This window comes from Anopheles moucheti, chromosome 3 (genome assembly GCF_943734755.1).
Source record: "Anopheles moucheti chromosome 3, idAnoMoucSN_F20_07, whole genome shotgun sequence".
NCBI classification, from domain to species: domain Eukaryota; kingdom Metazoa; phylum Arthropoda; class Insecta; order Diptera; family Culicidae; genus Anopheles; species Anopheles moucheti.
Window position 1 is genome coordinate 83,503,239 of NC_069141.1, and position 19,785 is coordinate 83,523,023.

Sequence of the window (19,785 nt, forward strand, 5' to 3'; positions counted from 1 at the left end):
ATTCTATGCGTCACGGTAGAAACCGTAGAGGGAAGCATAAAGCTATTCACATAACAATAAGGAGAATCATGTTGAAAGCCTATCAGAGGTGTAAAACGATTGTAATAATTTGCCTAAATGATGATTCAGTAGAAATTCTGCGTCATGGTTCTTTATTTGTAACAGTACTGAATATTCCTCAAAGAATTATTTTTTTGGAAGATGCTGCAATGCAAATGTATGCATTTTTTTAGGTTTACATTAAACAGTTCATAGAAAATATGTGAATTATTTACTTTAAATATTTGAAAATATTTTGAACGCTAACGTACTAAAATTTCAAATTTAAATTTATTCGTTATGGTTATTTGTCATGGAGGCGCCCGGTGGTTTATTTCTATTCGATTTGCAATAACAACAAAGGACAATAAAGGGAACCGTATTCACAGAAGAATAAAATAATTATTCAATGTACGTACCATTCATATTGGAAGTAGAGAAAAAATAACGTTTCCGTTCATTACTGTAATTATAAAATTATTACAAAACTAGTCACAAACTCCTGCCTTTAGATTGAGTTTCACGCACACATTTAGACAATCCATGTTTATACGCCACAATTGAACACTTAAATCACACATCATTCACACATTATCGAGTCGAAAACGTTACTTGACGTCAAGCCTGTCAATGAATATTAGTACTCACTATGGATTTTGTTTACCTAAAATAGACGTTTTTAAATGTTTCACAAAAAAAATCTGATTAAAGTACAATATACAACAGAAACAATTCTCACAATCCTGATTCATGCTTCTTAAAATAAAGCCAAACGAAATAAAAAGAATTCCCAAAATGTTGGTCGCAAAATCATTTCCGCAATGCACTCCCACTCAGCTGCCGAATGACCAGTTCGTGGAAAGCCGCTTGAAGAAAATTACTTCTTGCATGTAGCCACACGGCCATTGTCGGATGACAGATTACATCTGCATGTTGCTACCGGGTAGGGGATGAGTTTTCCGCTAGTTTTCCATTTCCCATGCCCTTACGATTCGTTATTTACGCTTCCCGGTCACGTGATAAAGCTCGAATTGCTGTACACATTGGCCTCACTGTAAACCTCCAGGCGATGATGGAAATGTTTTTTTCACTCTCCTTTTCTTTTTCTTTTCACCATAACCGCAAGTTCAACTACCGAGAAGAAGCAGAAAAAAGGTGGAATGATTGATGATTGTCATTGGCGTTTAATTTCGTTAAACGTGTACCGTGCGTGTGCGGTTTTCCGTCCCGTACTACTTGCCGTCGGCCCGTTTTTTTTTTGTTGGAGAAAAGCTTGCGTTGGGTGCATGTAACGAAATGAAATGCCTTCCCGTTCAAACTGTTACACAAATTCAATCATAAAATGAGAGGACGGGAAACAATCTCTTCAGCGCGGGTTTCCCAGCGGCGAGACCCGTGGGATCGGAGTTTAAGAATGTGACACACGAACGCAAGAACGATCTTATAACAATGCGTAATTTTTTTTAAGCTAGCACACAAAATAATGTCACGTGTTTGTGGAAATGGGGCGAATTGCTCGTTCACACCATACCCAGACACTCACGCACCACATTGAAACGGCGTGCCTTAGCTTCTTGGAATCATCGCTGAAAGAAGACGATGCTTTTTTCTTTTACGGTCAATTTGATCCTTCATTGGCAATGTTTTTCTTCTCCCTCTGTTTTGTTGGAACAAAAACTGTAGCTATTTACATTGCATAAACCAGCACGCGACAAGACGTGGCGGCGCACATCGAAGAATTCTCCAGCTTCAGCATCCTTCGCGCTCATCCAATTTGCGTGCGTAATTGAATTTTGCTTTCTGAAATTATTTCCTCACTTTAATTTACACAATGTTATCGAGCCGCGATGGCTGCCGTGCCACCCAGTGGCAGTGACATTGGTTTCAGCGACCGGGGCGCCCCATAATCGTTGGTGAGGGTCGCTTTCGCGCCCGTGATATTTCACTGTTTTCAGCACCGCATGGCTGCGACGGCGGTAATGGTAAGCCCTTTCTTTGGCTTTCTTTGTCATTGAAGCGTTGTCCTTTGATTGACACTAATCCAATGATGGAGCTATCGAGGAAAGATTGGTCATCTGTCTGCGAACCGAGCGCGGTTAGTGTCAGCGAGATTTCACGTTATCAGCACTGTTGCCAGCATTTGGAACTTGGTGGGGATCAAGCAAAAGTCAAGAGTTTATTACACTTTGTTGATGTTTTGTATTTAAGTGGCTTAGACAAACAAATTCTTCATGATGCAAGCTTAATGATTTATTGCTTTCTCTTTTTTGTGCTGGAATGGCAGCACTCTCTTCCACGTTGTTGAAATATTTCTTCAGGCGTTACTGCGTTACCATACAGTGCGTAGCATAACTATATGACCCATTTTAAATGAAATGAAATGTAATAAAAGTATAGCAATAAAACCTCTTCATTTTTTTCTCTCTCCTTCAGGGGTGTTGCGGTTGACGATCAGGGCTACATCTGTGTGGCCGACTCGGGCAACAACCGCATCCAGATCTTCCATCCCGACGGTAGCTTCCTGCGTGCGTTCGGTTCCTGGGGTTCCGGCGATGCGGAGTTCAAGGGACTCGAAGGTGTCGCGATCATGTCGAACGGCAACATACTGGTGTGCGATCGCGAAAATCATCGTGTGCAGGTGTTTTAGAGCCACTGTTAAGGTAACTAAGCGTTGTGATAAACGGCCTTTAATGCTGATAATAATTATTTTCTTTCTATTTTGTTTCGCGAAGACGTTTAATCGAAACGAGGCAACAGTGATAACGTGCAGTGACAATTGTCCTTTGAAGAGTGAATCGTACCCATCGGTTATGTTAGGCTCCCAAACAAGCTCAACCTCAACCGATATGCATCGTGCTTTCCCTATTTCAACTGTCCCAACAGCCAACACAAAAACAAATCTTTTCTCTTTCATCGGTACAACCAATAGTTATATCCATTTTTGTCTCCATCAGCAGCATACGTCTCATTAAATACAAAACCGTAAAGCAAAAGAATGTAACACACCAATCGCTCGCTAGTGTATTGTAAAGCAGCCGACTTTAGTGTAATCGTAAGCAGTCACTCAAACGGCATGGACCTTACCATTACCGCATTGCCTTTTTTGCTAGATAGTTAGATGGAATAAAAGTGTTTTTTTGTCTGGAGTTTTCATTGTGACCGCCTTGAAGCCACGTTTTCATACACGGGGGTCCGAAAAATGCAACGAAATTAATGCCGCTTGGAATTGGCATTTATCATTAACGATAGCAACTGTCGCACCGCAACAATCTGCATCCGAAATTCAATATTGCAATACCGAATAGCGGAATGCTTTGTTCTTTTTTTCCGGTGGTCACCATCAACCAAAACCTGGTTTCGAGCTTTTGTGCTAGATTACTTATATCTCGGCGCATTTTTGGTGCGTACGCGGGTTCCGATCGGTACGGGATGAAGTTGGTTGGGACGCTTGATATACGATTACTGCACTGCCGCAGGATAAGCGGTTTATATGGGACGTGTCGAGCTGACCGAAGCGAGGTTTGCGTTTGGATGTATGGCGAACGAAACAAAAACGCTGCCATGAAAATCAATACCATCGGATTGTCAATAAAAATGCAATTACAATTGGTGCTATCAAGTCATGCTTTTACCGTTGCATCGAGTCAAGAATTTTGTGAATGGCAAGGTAACAGTGCCGAGTTAAAATCGTTGAAAACCTTTCCATGCATGGCATGCTATGGTTTTATAGAAAGTAAAGAATCCGGCATCCAGTATGGAAAAAGCAGATTTAATTTTGTAAAGTGCAACAGTTCAGGAATTCTATTTCTATTTCTACGTTTCGTACGCTGCCGCTTTGAATGCTGACAACCAAATAACTCCGGTAGTGCTTGATGCATACCATTTGCTGGGACGAACATGTTGGTGCAACAATACCTTCGCACGCACACCCGGTCGACATCTGCCGACGGTGACTTGTGGTGTTGCAAATTCGTACGTGCAGGGAGTTTCCTTTTATACAACTACCTTGCAAGCAGAAGCTTTCTACGAAACGTTGCCGAGTTTTTGTTTGCATCCTATCGGTTGTTGTCTGTTGGCTGAGACGTTTTGTGATAAATACAACTAACGGCGTACAAAAGGCGCGCAACATTTTCTAAGCAAGCACCCACGTTCGACCACATTTTAATCTAAGCTATTGCCGTTCTATCTAAGCTACCGTGTTTGAGGATTTGTACGGTGAGGGCTGTGTGTGTATTCTGCCTTGCATTAAAAATGTTTGTAGTTATGTGCAGTCAACTGTTTAGTTGCAATAGTTTGCTGCAGCAAAGAGAAAATAACTGAGCATGAAAGATTTCAGGCTCAAATAACGCACACTGTGCTGCGTATTGCATAGCATCAGGGGCTATGCGCTACAGCGCTGACTTACCCAAACATTACTTATATTTTTAGTTTTGTCGTTTAAATTGTAATATTACTTATTCAAGGATTTTCAGAGATTGCATTATAACGGAATATCTTGATTTATGTCCATGAATTAAGTTAAATTTTTCCGGCAATTAAGAACACTACATATTGAACCATTTCCTTGGTGGAAAATAGGCTAGAAAAGATCAAAATGTTAACTTAGGACTCATTCTACTCTCAAGCTTATGAAAATCTTTATTTAAAACATCAACCATACCGTTCTACAAATTTCATACCAAGTTCTAAGCGTAATCGTACCAATATCCTCAATTTAAAAGCACATCCATTCTGACTGAGTTGTGCGCTATTACGTTCGCTTCACTATCGAATACCATCTTTACAAAAGCAATTTGCAACATTAGTTAGACATTCTCTTCCATCAAACGTTCTACCGACGGTGAGTGAAAGCAAACGAAAGAACAACTTTTATCATTCAGCGGTTTGAATCTGACGAGAGCATTGGATTAAACGGTGGAAAAATAAATTGCACCAAATTATGAATACCGCTGTAAGGCACGGACTACAAGTCGGCTAATGATTAACGAGCCTAATGAAGGCGCATTATTGTGCATTCATCTTGCATTCATCATACTTTTCCATTTGGTAGATTTTGCATCACCAAAAAATAAAAAAAAACAACCGCGAATAATAGACAAGTGGCAAGAAAACACAATCCACAATGGTAATGTTCAATAATGGTGCCAGTTATATGCAATCGGTTTCGATTGGTTTTGCGTTTTGCTATCAGGACTCCTGGAAAAACCGATTTGCTATCAGGACTCCTCGAAAAAAAAATCAGTCTTCACAGTTTCGTTTGATTCCTGACGCTAAGCGTTGTTATGTTGTGTGCTTTTTTTCTGCACGATGTTTTCAAAAGGCTTTATACTTTGCCAAAAGTGTCCTGAGTAGGCAAAGAAGCCTATACAATTCATATTAATCATGACAAACCACTCGCCTGCTGCCGTTCGCGACCGTTGAGAGTCCGTTCCGTGTGATTTTTTCCCATATATTGAAACCCTCACAAAGTAAAGGCTAATAGCATCCCTTTCGACTTTGTGTGTTCACTACTCCATCCCTCGGGTCGGCAAATTGAAGTGCAACTTGATGTATGGTGTAATGGTAAGAGGTGCCTTACCACTAGAGAACAATCAGCTGCACTTCGATTGCGCCATTCCTGCGGATTGTCCGTGTGGTCTGGTGCGAACCAGAACCGAAGACACCATCACGGATTCAATTGAGCGAAACGTACATGCTGCAATTGAAGTGCAATTGCAACTCCAATACAACCGCCATCTTTGCCTAATCGGATGGAATAAAGTGGAGAATCCACCCAACGCCATTACGAGAATAGTTTCAAAAAGGGTTCACACAGCCAGAAAAAAAAATTCTTCCCCTTTTGTAGTTACAGGAAAGTGTTTTTTTTGTTTTTTGAATCGTTACGCACAGGTGTGTTCAACTCTCCGTGAAAAGTTTGTAATATAATAAAAAAAACTTGATGTACAGCAGTTGTAACAAAAAAGTTTCGTGCTTGAGCAAAACCACATTTCCTAAAACCGACCGGTTGTGGAGAAATGTAAAATGGAAAACGAAATGACTAGGTGCGAGTTGAAAAGCTGAATGCTCCCCAAAACAGCTCCCCGAAATGGACGAGTAAATTCGAACCGTGCAGCGCTTATGGGGTAGGAAAAAGGAGAAGATAAATTGCACCCCCTTCATCGCAAACCAGATTCAGCGTGCTTGATAGAGCCGTGCTTTGGCCGGAGGCAAAGAAAAAACAGTAAAGAAACGACAACGATTGAGAATGAGCTCTGTAATGATTTGAAAAGCACAAAACCCTTCAGACGAGACGCTTCTTGCTGTTGTTGGACGGTGTTGGATGCAGCGACCGTTGGCTCCGATCGAGCGGCCGACTACCAGCTTAACCAGAATACAGCGTGGTGGAGGTGTGAAATGGACGGAAAGGTGGACTTTCCGTTCGCCGCAGACAAAATGCAAAATTGCACATCGATCGTCCCGGTGTGGGAAATCCGGGAACCTAGTTAACCGAAGCGAAGATACCCACAGCCCCCACCCTTTGGGTCCCAAAAACCGAAACACCAGTACAAGAACGTGACACGGGTTTCGTTAGGATGTGTTACTGCATTTTGTGTCTTGTTTTTTGTTTTGTTTTTGTTTCTCTCTCACTCACACATTGTTGACTTAATGCTAAAGCTCTTCCGCGTACCGTACCGCGAGCTAGCGCAAGGACACTGCAGTCCAGCACCTGGCCCGCCCTGTTCGATACAGATTTTCTTTTCTGCACGCTATTCTTTACACTGCTAAAAAGGTTTCGATTCGCTCTCTTCCCTACGGTACACGACAACCTCCCCCAAACCTGGGAAGGGCCCCCGCGACACCCACTGACTGACTAAACTGAGTGATCTATCATCTAGCTCGGACTATTTCGAAGTGTGTTTGTGTGTGTTTTTTGTTTAAAAAGAAAAAGAAATGCGACTCAACCATACATAACTTCACACACATTCACACACTTACACACGCACACACACACACGGACACACGTACACAGGATTTTCCTTTTCATCCCTCCATTAGGTGTGTGTAGGGCATACTCAACCGCTCGCAAGTTCCACCATTTTCGTTGACCCCGTTCGAGTCTCGTCGGCGGCCTCCGTCACTAACCGTTGCCTCAGTCCAGTAGCGTCCTGCTGCTGTTTCGTCGTCTCCATGGTTACCTCCTCGACGGTACTTCCTTCGCAATCCAGCTCGCTTTCGTGCTTCTTTTCCACCGATGACTCCTCCATGGGTACCTTCTCGGACTCCAGTGCTGGTCGGCTGCTACTGTTGTTGTTGATGTCTTCCGATCGGGCGACTTCAGGGTCGTCTTTAAGTGACTGAGTGTTGTGTGTTTCAGGTTGGGGAATGACTAGCACCGTTACTGCGTCGGATGACTCCCCCGTTGGAAGCTCCTGGACGCCGGAAACATCCTTCATCGGTTCGATCGCTGATGTAGCGTTCGTGCTGACCTTACCGGCCGCGGATTTCGCTTTACGCTTGTAGCTTTCGATGTAGAAGTTCATGAACAGCGCCAAAAAGATGGTTGCGTTGATGAGCAGCAGGGTGGTGATGAATCGCGGGAATGGGCAACCGGTGGCGAGGGCATTGATACAGTGCGCGATACAGATAATAAATTGAATCTAGAAGGTAGAAAAGAAAACGAGTTTAGTTTGATTACAATACTGTCACTTTTGGAATTTCACAAAGAAATGTATTCATGCATTCTTCACTTATTGCAAAAATCCTGTCATTGATCGAACCAGAGCAATACAAAAATCGATAAAATTCATTGTAAAACGATTTTCGCCCCAAATGACGAAACGTGTCATTAGGCAACTTCTTAACTAAGATGTAACTCAATTGATTACCAACACGAACGTGGTCGAGAAAAGTTTTCCTCGCCGGAGTTTTTTTTTTTATGGCACGCTAATAAATTCACCCAGCTCAACATTTCCATTAACATAAAGCAATAAGCATTGAACAACAACAACATAACTCCGGGAATCAAAACGAAGTCCCATTAAATCTTTTATCCCGCCAATCAAGCAATCAACAGCTAATTCTTTTTCCCTTCCTCCCAACAGAAAAGGGTGGTTGGTAATGGTTCCTACCACCCGAGCCCCATAAATGTTCCACCCGCCCATCCCTAGTCGCGTGCGGTACTTACAATTTGAACTTCTGTCATGTATTTTTTCCACCAGATTTTATATCCCATCGCCGACAGCATGTAGTAGAAGTACATTAGCACATGGACGAAGTTGTTAATCACGTTCGGCAGCGTCGCGTTACCACCTGTTCACGCATCGCAGGAAAGGAAGAAAAGAAAGACCAAGATTAATGTATGTGCGTGTGGGTGTGTGTGTGTGTAGCGAGAAAATTGTAGCAAAGGCGCTATTTACAAATCGGAAGCTCTATTTTCTCGGCTCCCGATACTTATCCGATTCATTGGAATACACAAAAGATTTTCGCTTTAATGCATCCCCTAAACGGCGAATGAAATTACACGCGAAACCGAATATGTTTTTTTTCTTTGTTTCCTCCCGGCAGATGGCGCTATCCTGCCAATCGAGCGGATACCGATTGCTTTTGACAGCCGGAAACAAAACAACAATATTGTGGTCGATTCAATGCCCGTTTCACAATCAATTTTCCATCTCACCGCCCCGGTTAAATCGTGCGTGATGGAATATTTTCAATTATTCAATTGCCGGGAATAATAAATAATGGTACCGCCAACACCACCAACTTCGCCTTGCGGTATGTAATTATTGGTCCGGAAATTGTGTACACTGTCTTCTTTTTTTTTTTAGCTGTGTCCCTTTTTTGGTCCCTGTTTGATTCCACGACCACCTGCTGGGGATGTACTGTGGAGGGGCAGAATCAGAGAACAAAAGCCGGAAAACTTCCCCGGGGGTTACCTACCGGCAATGAACTTTGTCAGTATCCACGCCTCCATCGGTGTCAGCGAATGGTGATAGACGTGCAGGTCGGTAATTTGTGACTGCTTCTTGCGGAGCACGAAGAACACCGTGTCGGCAAACTCGGACAGCTTCGAGAGATAGTACACGTAGCAAAGGTTGAACATCTGGAAGATTCACATGTGTATTGGTTGGTTTGCTGCACCGTCAACCGATTCCCATTTACTTACTCTTCTCGACAAGGGACTATCGCTGTAGTCTACCGTTTGGCATGTTAGACTGTAACCCCTCACCCAACCGGCCATCAGATGCTGGAAAAGAATGTACACGATCAGGCTTAAATGGTCACCGTTTCGGTCGTCACAATTCGGGGGTGATCTTACCTCGTAGAACATGTAACCACTGAGGAGCACCTGAAACAGGTTGTAGAAGATGATCACTCGTCGCAAGTCCATCGGCTTCCGGTCGCGCATGTACATCGGACCGATCAGGAGAACCCACAGGAGGTAGCAGATGATCATGCCTAGCGTTGGCAGTGGATTGTCCATGAAGGGAAGCTGTTTCGCTCGGGGATCTGAAGCGATTTGAAGAGGTGGAAAATATTATTAGTTGGGAATTTCGTCCAACTTAGCTAACCATGAAGTAAACCTGCTTATTTATGAATAATCGAGCAACGGAACTCGAGAATAATATTAAGAGCTTTATACATTTAAAAAGTGCATTCTCAAATCCGTATGAGACTGTTGACGATCCTCAAACCCATCTTTAAGATTAAAAACATCTATTTCTATTCTTATTTTAATGATCCTGCCTCCTGTCGTAACAAACAACACCACAAAGCTTTTCGATTAAATGCTGCACTTTACAATAGCACGTAGTTGGTTGTTTCCTTCAACAAGCAACACTCTTCCATTAACGATCAGTTGATCTCCACAACGGCAAATGGCTATTGATCCAAACCGATTGGTCCTTCACCGAACTCCACCCCATCATTAATCATTCCCAAGCAGCGGCAAGATCATCGAGAAGAGCAAACCCGCTGGCGAGACCATCAACTTCATGACCCTTTTTCCCTCTACACTGCGACACCACCACCCCATTCATTCATTCGCCCCGAATATACCAACCCGCGATCAGCTCCACCAGCGCACGCCACCAGTGAGCAATCAGCGACGAGATGGAGCTTCCTCGCACGTAGCCATCCATCGTGAGCAGCACCTCCGATTTAATCATATCAACCGGAGTGTACAACTCCGCCATTGTAGCCATGTTGTTTGTCAACCACTAAGCACTCAAAAGTAAATCACACACACACAATCACGTGGCCACTTTTTAAGGGTTTTCCGACACTGCCAAAATCGCGCTGTGTTTGCGTTGCGATTGCGCTCCTTACGCTTCCACCAAGAACGATGCACTGGATCCTGAGCACGGTGCGTAAGAAGTTATTATAGGAAGGTGCAAAAACTCATCGCACCCAAGCCCTACTTTACCATCTCCATTAGAACGAGCACCCAAACGTCCTAAAAGCGCCACTACTTCCCTTTCCAAAGCCCCGAAACATTCGATGCATCATCACACGCCCAACAAAAAAACAAACCGGCCGCAACATTGCGTAATGCACGTGCAGCAAACTGCACCGGCATCGACACGCACATGGAAACATCGTCCCGCTTGTTTCCCTTGTTCTAGATACGGACACAATCAAAATAAACAAGCGGACCCTGAGTGCGGATCGAAGCTTTCGCAAGCTTTCTACCCTTGCGCTTGTCGGCCGGTCGAGCTTGAACTTGGGCCTGAATGCATGGCGGGCTCAAGTGCATTCCGTGCGAGGAAGCTCCAAACCAACGCGTCACGCTGAACTTCATTATCGCGAACGCGTAAGTGTGCTACGTTATGTTGAGTGCTCGAGCGGAAAATAGAAAACATAACTAAAGCTACCATTCTGACCGGACGATTCCGGTTGAGCGCATTTCGGAGCGGTTAGCGCACGGCAAGAGAAACAAGATGTAAACCAGAAAACACCCCCCTTTAAGTCGATTGTCTATGCTAATCGATCGCTTAGAACGTCCACCCGGTTCCCAAAAAAAAAAAGCGTGTGGTAAAGCGTGCGAGTCGGTAAAATGTGAAACCAATGTACTGGCAAACTATTTCGCAACGAAACCACATTTAGTGGACGTTTGGTTTCGGTCCAGTCGTAAAGCTTTTTCGCTCACCGCTGCGTAGAAACGGTAGGCTAACGGTGGCATAGGGTGATTTACGATCGAGTGCGAGTGGTTTTGTTTTTATGGTGTACAATTGAGTGCAATTAATTATTGTATTATAAAAAGATTAAGCGAAGATTTATCGCCCCATATGAATGGGTTTTGTGTGGAAGTGTAAAGTGCGAAAAAGGGAGAAATCAATGCACTTTTATGGAACTGAATATTTACTTGGAATTTATAATATTTACTTCATACAAAACAAACTAAAGTTTACGTAAACGTGTTAAAAATATGTTTCAATTTTTCTATTAATAAGGAAGATTAAGCGACGGAAAAGTACTCCACCGTATTCTTCAATCAATATTGTAAAAGACTCTCTTAAACAGCTACCATGCAGCTCCAATTTTCCTTTTCCTTTCTGAGGCTTAATATTCTCTCAATATGTTTAATGAATTATTACATAGAGTATGAATAATTGCGAAAGTGGTACTGTCGGAAAGCGTCAATGTTGACGTTCGCTGATGATGAGTGTATGAAATTGCACTCCACCAAGAAGATTAGCCAGTGCGACCCAACACCTGCCTTAATGTGAGTGAAGAATTTCTCGGAAGTGAGACGATCAATTTAGTTCTTTTACTGGTAATTATTCCACAGTGAGTTACCAGGAGAGTCGAGGCTAACTAAGAAATTAAAATTAAGTGTATGTTATTGTGATTCGTATTACAATGTGGAAGGTAACACAAGGCAAGAAAAATCGCTGATTAAAGAATACTAGCTATGGATAGATTAAACCACTGTTGAGGCATGACAGTATGGATTAATTATTCAAATATTTTGTTATTAACAAAGTTTTCAAATTTAAATCCTAATTGAAAAAAAATACATTTATTTCTATTCGCTAAGCCAAATACCTTCTTGCTGTAGTTATTAAAATTATATTTGTTAAAAAAATGAATAGTTATTTATTTTACATTAAAAAAATGAATTGAATAGTTCAACACCATTGCTTCGAAACCCGCATGTAACGACACCCGTCAATCAGGAAACGATCGACAACAGAGCTGACCGCAAACAAGCACGTGCTCATGCGCATTTACCGCTGCGCACAGTACCGGCTCAAGCACCGCAGTTAATCGTCGCGCGTAATACACAAGCGCAAACATACCCACCCCAGTACCTCAGCAGCAAACAAAAAAGCAGCAGCAGTAAGAATCGAAGCGTAATTGACCCACCCCTGACTGACTGGTGGTAATGATCATGAAACCGAGAGTGTACCGCATGCACTCAAATGTGATGCCTTCCTTCTAGCGGCGGTTGTGGGAAAGAAAAACAAAACCGGATTGGGCGGATAAGTGTACTGTACGTCAGTGCGTCGGCAACAAATTCAAGTGCAATATCATCCCATTTGCCCGGTTCACATTCAGTGCAAGCGTACCTACGTCAGCTGAGCTTTTGCAATTTTTAAATTCGCTGTTCGTTGGTTGGATGGATTGGGTGGGAAGGCCGGGTTGGTTTGGCTGTCCAACGCCACCAACCAAGCACGCGTTCCATCTCTTCACTTTTAACGTTCGTAATCGGTTTTGGCAGATCAATTTTACTTTCATTCATTCACTCATGGATCGAACGGACGGTGAGCGTAGGAACGGTTTTATTTATTTGGTGTTGTGCGTGTGTGTGCGCGTGTGTGTGTATGCATAGACGAATGAGATAGAAAGGGGGAGAGTGCGTGGCCACAACGGTACCACCACCGGTCTACCCGCATCGCCAGCGGCCATGCGTCTGTGTGCCGTTGCGCAATTTAATCGACGCTTGAGAGTGAGAGACCCGACGAAAGATTCCAACGTGCGTAGCGGCGACGAACGTTTCAGCGTGGCGGGGCCACTCTACTGCGCAACACGCCAGCATCCACCACCCATGGTCATGAACGTGAAATTATGCTTCAAATCTCAAAACCGACCACACATGCACACAGGTGGAGTGAAGCGAGTGCGAGTAATGGCAGTGTGGCAAGACGCCACAGAACGCCACTTCAAGTGCACCCGCGAAGTGCAGTACGCGTGCTGGTGAAGGTCAGTGTAGACAGCAGCCAAAAGGGTCCTCGAAAGGTTCAAGGCTCGCTTCGTACGTAGCACCGTTATTGCAAGTTGGCGTTGGCATTCAAATTCGAATTGCCGTTGCTCGAGACGTCTGGCATCTAATTGCACAATAATGGTTTAGCCGAGATGGCTTTGGCTTTGCTGCAGTGCCTATGCTTGTGCCAGTTCTTTCGTCTTGCTTTGGACGAAGCGGTGAGAAAACTGTAGACATCGATCAATCGAACATGGTTACGTCCATAGTCGCGGTTCGGTTGTCTAATCGAGATCATGCTGTTGGGCCCGGATTGAACATTTTAGGCAACTGGATGTTGGGTTTACCTATTTTTTATTGACTATTAAAACAAGCGCATAAAACCATTGAGTGTAAGCAAAAACCACCTACAGGTTTGGCACGTTTATCCCTTGCTTCCCTGGTTATGCCCCTAACTGGAACGTATCCAGAGAAAGTGAACCAGTTTGTGTTTGAACCCATTTCAAAGACAGGAAAAGTCGATCAAGTGGACACAGACATCGTACGTCATTGCAAAAAAAAAACTGTCTCGGGTACACGAGATTATGCAATTGTAATATTTCTTTTATCTTCCATCTCATGCTATCGTTTAGGCGAAATACATTTGATTTGTTTATTGGTGCTAACTGATTTTGTCTGCCTAAATCTCCAACTTAATCAGCCTTCACATATGGCCAACGAATTAAGCCACATCAAGCCACTAGTGCGTGCCAGAATACCGATTGCAACAGAAATACTTTGGAAACGTAAGCAAACGAGCCATCATTATCATAAGTTCAATGGCAACGCACGCTTTCATTGTGACAGACCAGGTCCGGTGCCGTTACGCCAAGCATCAACGCCACCATCCTCATTATCATCATTCTCATTGGCAAGGCAAACATGACGACACCGCGACAGCCTTCTGTTGCCTCAAGACGGAAATGGTATTTGAATATAAGCCAATGTTTGAACGCTTCAGAATAGGATATTTAGCTATCGGGAAGGAAGGTCATGCGCCGATCGATAGCAGCGCGGTGTTTTGGTTTTGTTAAAAAATTGCTAAAACACACCTGATGATGAAATACATTCACTCACGCGCACACAGAGCAAAAAGGTGAATATGTTAAAGGGGATGAAAAAAAGAAACAAAAAGATCAACAAACGATCACAAAACAGGATAGGGCTCAAGGTAGAACGGTTCATTTTTCTCGCCAGTTGTTACCTCACACATTTGGAAACGATCACGCCCTTATCTGGTGCTTGCTGCCCGTTGTCGAGATAGCTAACGCATCATCGCGCAACCTTTATTTTAAATTCATGCTGATGGAAGATGGCCAACATTCGGAAACCCTTTTCGGAGGTCCCTTTCGGTGGTTGGAAGCGGGTTTGTTTTCGGTACAAGAACGAGTTTCTTGTTTTATCGACCCGCTTTGTGGCTTTATGCATATTTGCAGCAGTTGCATTTTATGTTGCTTACAACATTTCTTTTTTTTTTTTGTTTCATTCAAATCAAAAACACACGCTCAATCAGGCCAACCGATCCAGCACACCCTGTGTGCCAACCCCTTTTTTGCCACCCTGTGTCGGCATCGATTCTGCTACAATTCTCTCGCGTTTTTTTTTTGTTTGTTTTATTGTTGACGGAGACGGAGCAGGTGATCGAAGGAAAACTAAATCTGCCTACGATGCAACTTTTGCTTTGGGGCCTCCCTCTAATAAGACGCCACCAACCAACGTGGCCACGAACGGTTGCGATCGCGCATGGTTTTGGAAGGTGTTCGAGCCAGAGAGAAAAAAAACGTAGGAAAAACAAATTATAAAAACACAACATCTCCCCATGCCGACGAGACGGTTCCCTCCCGCTTCCCCCTACCACCCCTTACCGCACCGTAAGCGAATCAAACGCATGCATATTCCAACAGCCGTGGTGCTGTAACGCACGGCACTCGCAACACACTGGCCCGATCCCATCACGCAATGGTGCTGTTGCCCGGTGCAGCAAACACCCCGAAGACTCATAGCGATGCTGGGAAAGGTGCGTGAAAGGGGTGGAGAGCAAATGGGGGCGAGAGTGTACGGTTTGGTCTAAGGAATTGATTTTCTTTTCTGGGTGAAGGTCGACTTTGTGAGATAACGACCAAACTGTGGGTTGGAAGCTGTCGTTGCCGTCGTCGTTGTTGAAGTTTCCAAGCAGGTAGTGATCGTACGTTTTGTTCGCTTCCTGATGTGGGGAATGTTGGTAATAAATTGCCATCTAATCGAGCGCTTTACGGGAGAGTGGATAGCCATGTAGATCAGTGGTCAGTAGGGCTTATATGTCTGCAACTGTTAGATGCATTGTGTTTCTCTATGCAGAAGTATTGTTTAGCTATTTCTTCGATCGTTTCTTGTGTGTTGCATCAGTTTGCCGATCGACACAACTAGCCGAAGCCTGATTGATCTTTTGAAACCAGCCTTACTCATATTCCTACAGTATTGAAAGCTCCTAATAAGTTTATTAAAGAAAGTAGTGCTAAAATAAGTTTAACAAGTTTTTCACTATTTATTTAACTTTGATACTTTTTTGCAAAATATTGTTTATGTAAGTTTATAAAGACGTACAATACAGGCTACAACTTTTCCCCTACTTTCTGGCAAATTATGTATTCCAGTACGCACTGTTCTTCGCATTAAAGATGTAAAATTCCCAAAAACAATGACGCAATTTTAGAGACAGATGACCAACCAATGAATGTGACTCATGATGATACATCTGATGTATTGGTGAAAGACTTGTAAAATCCTGAAATCTTTCAGACTCAATAATCATTTACATATGTATCTTACTTTCACCTATCTAACGCTATTTAATTAATTATTAATCTAAATTTTAACGCATGATCGTGTTATTCAATGCCTGATCGATTGAAGAAAGTGTCATTAGTGAGTGAAATAACACAATTACAATTTCAATTTTTTCGGGTAACTAAAAGAACTACTTAGGTAAGCCTAAGATATCCAGAAAATAAAACATTAATACAAAATACCATCTGTTAATACAAAATGTTTCTTTCAATTTGCAGTCCCACAGTGAAAGAATCTTTTTTCTACTTAATAATGCGAAAAAAATGCAACTTTTCAGATTGTTTACGAGGGTATTTAAGCAGATATTAGTCATTTGCTTTGTAGACAAGTTAAAACTAAGTCACCGCATCATAACAATAATGTACACATCGGCTGCAAATGATGTTATCACAGCAACTCGCACAATCGTCACAACAATACTCTTCCGTCTTTCAGTAGGAAGTATTTTACATGATCTTCGCGATCAAACGATCTCTACCCAACCTCAACCAAACAGCCAGACACGGAACAACACACAAACAAAAGATCATCTCCCACAATTATCATCATCATCATCATGCGTTGTGCACGCTGACACTCTGACGATTTTAAGCCATTTTAACGCATCAACGCCACCGAAGGTCTTTTCGGGGAAAGAAGCCTCGGTCGGTCTCGCCCGCTCGCGTTCCGCACAGTTCCGCAGCTCAAGAGTGACCTCTAGCTGGAGCGGTTTTACGATTTCTAATCACTTGTCTTTATGCACCCACCTTAAACACCGCCGCGCACCCGCTGATCGGCAACCGTGCCAACTGGTCCGATAGGCCCCGCGGTGGTGTATGCGATACGGCAGTGGTGTGGTCTGACCGCCTTGTAGTTTGGCTTGTCGTTTCCGTGTACGTTTATGTGGATCATGGACTACGAGCGATTGGAATACACCACTTTCGATGGATTTTCTCCAATCTCGGACGTCCGGTTGTTCTAGGTTGGTGTTTTGATGTGTTTTCTGCACGGGGTGTGATATTTGGGTCAAGTTTAGCCGTCTGGCACGGATTTTTTCAGCGTAAATCAACATTTGGAAGTGATAAGGTTATTTGGCACTCAAATATTGGGCAAAAAACTTGTTTTAAATGCAAAAAAAACTACGGTCATTCACCAATTCTTGTGAGTCCCACAGCGATCCCAAGGCATTCAACATCGCTGATACGAAGACGAACTCGTGAAACAGGTTCTCAGGGAAGCTGTTTAAAAGTGGAATAGGAGAAAAATTCCATCTTTCACCCCAAAAATCCTCTCGCATTCTCCCTGTCCTATTCCGCTCACAAAAAGCGTTGATCTCTTCTGCAGCCCCAATGCTTAAACTCCTTTATCATCGGTCCACCAAACACTCGGCAGCGAAAAAGCGCCATTCGCATGGTTGTGGACAGCCTTCATCAAACCCTTCGATCGATTGGAATCACTATAATTTGCCCACCCTAATGTGTCTAACGCTTCCCCGCCAAACCCGTACCGGGGCGAAAAACCCGGCCCGTGCTGTGCGGTGCAGAAAAACTGATTGTTCAACCAGGAGGCCACCGATGGCGATTGGAGGAAGGTCGGTTGATAATTACGTCGCTCGATGCAAATTGCAAACCGTGCGGACCGTACGGTGTCGGTCGACTTACCAGCGATCAGTTCCTCCACGATCAACCAGTAGCGATCGATGAGGCCGGTCCAGTTGCGCTCACTGTTGTACTCGTCCACCGCCATCCGAAAGACGAACGACGTGCCGGAGTAGAAGTCGGTAAAGTTGTCCGCGACGCTCATGTTTGGTTATTTTGGTGCTCACGGGGTTTTCCACGGGGCGCACTAGCCGGACAGGTGATGTGACGTGGCACGTTTTGCTGCCCAAATGCTGTTCTTCAGGTATCCCTTTGAGGCGATTAACTTAAGGGGGTGGAATTTGTCACTTGAAAGCTCCTCACAGCGGTCCTTCGATAGGATAGGGTCACTATCGAAAGGAGGATACACTTGCACTAGTTACACCTAGGAATCATACAGGACGGCCTATATCTTGCTCAATAATGGCGCTGACCTAGATGTTGTCTAATAAAATCCATCGCATACACCACAGTCGAGCTGGACATTTTTTAAGTTGTCTTCTGAAAACTGATAGCGATCACGCACACTCACACCCACACAAATACATTAAAAAAACACAAGCACAGGATCACGCACGCACTGATATCCGTGTTTGTTTTTTTTTTTTAAATTAATTCTTCTTCGTTTGTAGCTCACTGCGACCGACCGATAGACGCATGCTGTGGAACGGTACCCAGCAGACCAATCTTTCGCGACTCGACCGTCCCACACGACAAAACACCAGCAACTGACGGGCGTACGAACTGTAGCGCGACTCCTTCGGGTGGGCCACCCCAAAATCGCCCCGGTTCGGCTCTAGTCACTTGAACGGAAAATTTGGCAGTCCCCTTCTCACCACCCGGAGGTCACACGAGCGGGATGCGGTAACAGCGCTAGACGATCTTGCGACAGATGCACGATCGATGGTTTGCCCGGTGCTACTGCTGCTGCTGCGGCGGCCGCTGATCCAACGATTCCTTCGGACGCACACTAAAACATTCGCCCGTCCAACGGTCCAACGCCGCGGAACAATGTGACAAACTACAAAGCTTTCGCGAGTTGGTCCGTACCACCCCACTGCCCGGTGGGTCGGACAGGGCCTCCGTAAGCAAACGCACACCGATGTAGCACGATGCGCGTTTCGATAGACAGGCAATGTGCGATCTACTGATGATGATGAGGTTCGCCGCCGAGATGCCGCGAAGCGAAAGCTTGCGACCATAGATCTGCCGGGCTGGTATGCGTGAGAGCGGGAAAGAGCTTTGCGGTGAGATCGACGCGAGTTCGCCCAAGTTCAGCGGAGTCCTTCGGAGACAGTAGGGTAGTCGATGTGTGGTAGTCGTAGTAGGGCGGCGAAGGTTCGCCGTGTAACCGTGTGGTCAAAATCGTTAGGCAACCCCCGGGCACAAACTGCATACATGCAAACGGTATGCTGATCGTGCCTGTTCATCCCTCCCCCACGATATCCGCTATGCTTGATCGACCAATCATCCCCTAGGCGAAGGGTTGCTGCATGTGATAAGTGTTTCGAAATGGAATGTGATAATAATGATATAAAGATTTTCAATCTTAATTTCTTTTCTCCACAAGGGGAGTGATTTCCCCTTTCTCTTTAAAAGCTATTATAGTTTTAATTAATATTCAAAAAATATTACAATAAAATATGCAAATCGTTCTATGAACGTATCGTTTCACGTTTGGCGAGAACGATAAAGCGATAACGCACCTTACCGTTCCACCTTTCGAACCGGATCGTTCTTTGCGCACCCGTCGAAACAGCCAAAGTTCTCACTAACATACCGCCAGCGCTCTATGCGATCGGGCCATCAAGCGCTGCGATCGCTTTTTCTGTCCCATCAGCAGCTTTCGTTCGCAATCAAATTTGTTTGTTTTCATCCACCCCATAAACAGTGCATCCACATTTTCGACCATATGCAATCGAAACGACCGTGTCAACAAAAAAGAGGGCGAAAATATCCACCCAAACTAGGCCACACTGTAACATTCCAAGGGTTGGGCAGGTTGGAAACCAACTCCCTTATGCACAAACACCACACAACCCACGCGCGATCGTATGACACGTGGGATTGAGGCATCGGACG

General features: G+C 44.1%; 2 protein-coding genes across 2 annotated transcripts in view; one reads left to right on the top strand and one right to left on the bottom strand.

Moving 5' to 3' along the window:
• LOC128300904 (RING finger protein nhl-1) overlaps positions 1-3,186 on the top strand; it is a 30,858-nt gene extending 27,672 nt beyond the window's left edge. Inside the window, exons 11-12 of the mRNA XM_053037152.1 lie at positions 2,473-2,699; positions 2,772-3,186. Of these exons, the coding sequence (XP_052893112.1) occupies positions 2,473-2,686 (214 nt within the window). The 3' untranslated portion in view covers positions 2,687-2,699; positions 2,772-3,186. The remainder of the gene's footprint in view (positions 1-2,472; positions 2,700-2,771) is intronic.
• A 3,370-nt stretch (positions 3,187-6,556) lies between these two features.
• LOC128300905 (elongation of very long chain fatty acids protein 7-like) lies at positions 6,557-17,869 on the bottom strand. The gene is made up of 6 exons (XM_053037153.1): positions 17,728-17,869; positions 9,338-9,528; positions 9,185-9,265; positions 8,959-9,121; positions 8,204-8,328; positions 6,557-7,676 (listed from the first exon to the last, which is right to left on the bottom strand). Exons 1-6 carry the CDS (start codon positions 17,867-17,869, stop codon positions 7,092-7,094), a joined length of 1,287 nt encoding a protein of 428 aa, XP_052893113.1. The 3' UTR covers positions 6,557-7,091.
• Positions 17,870-19,785: the final 1,916 nt, after the last annotated feature.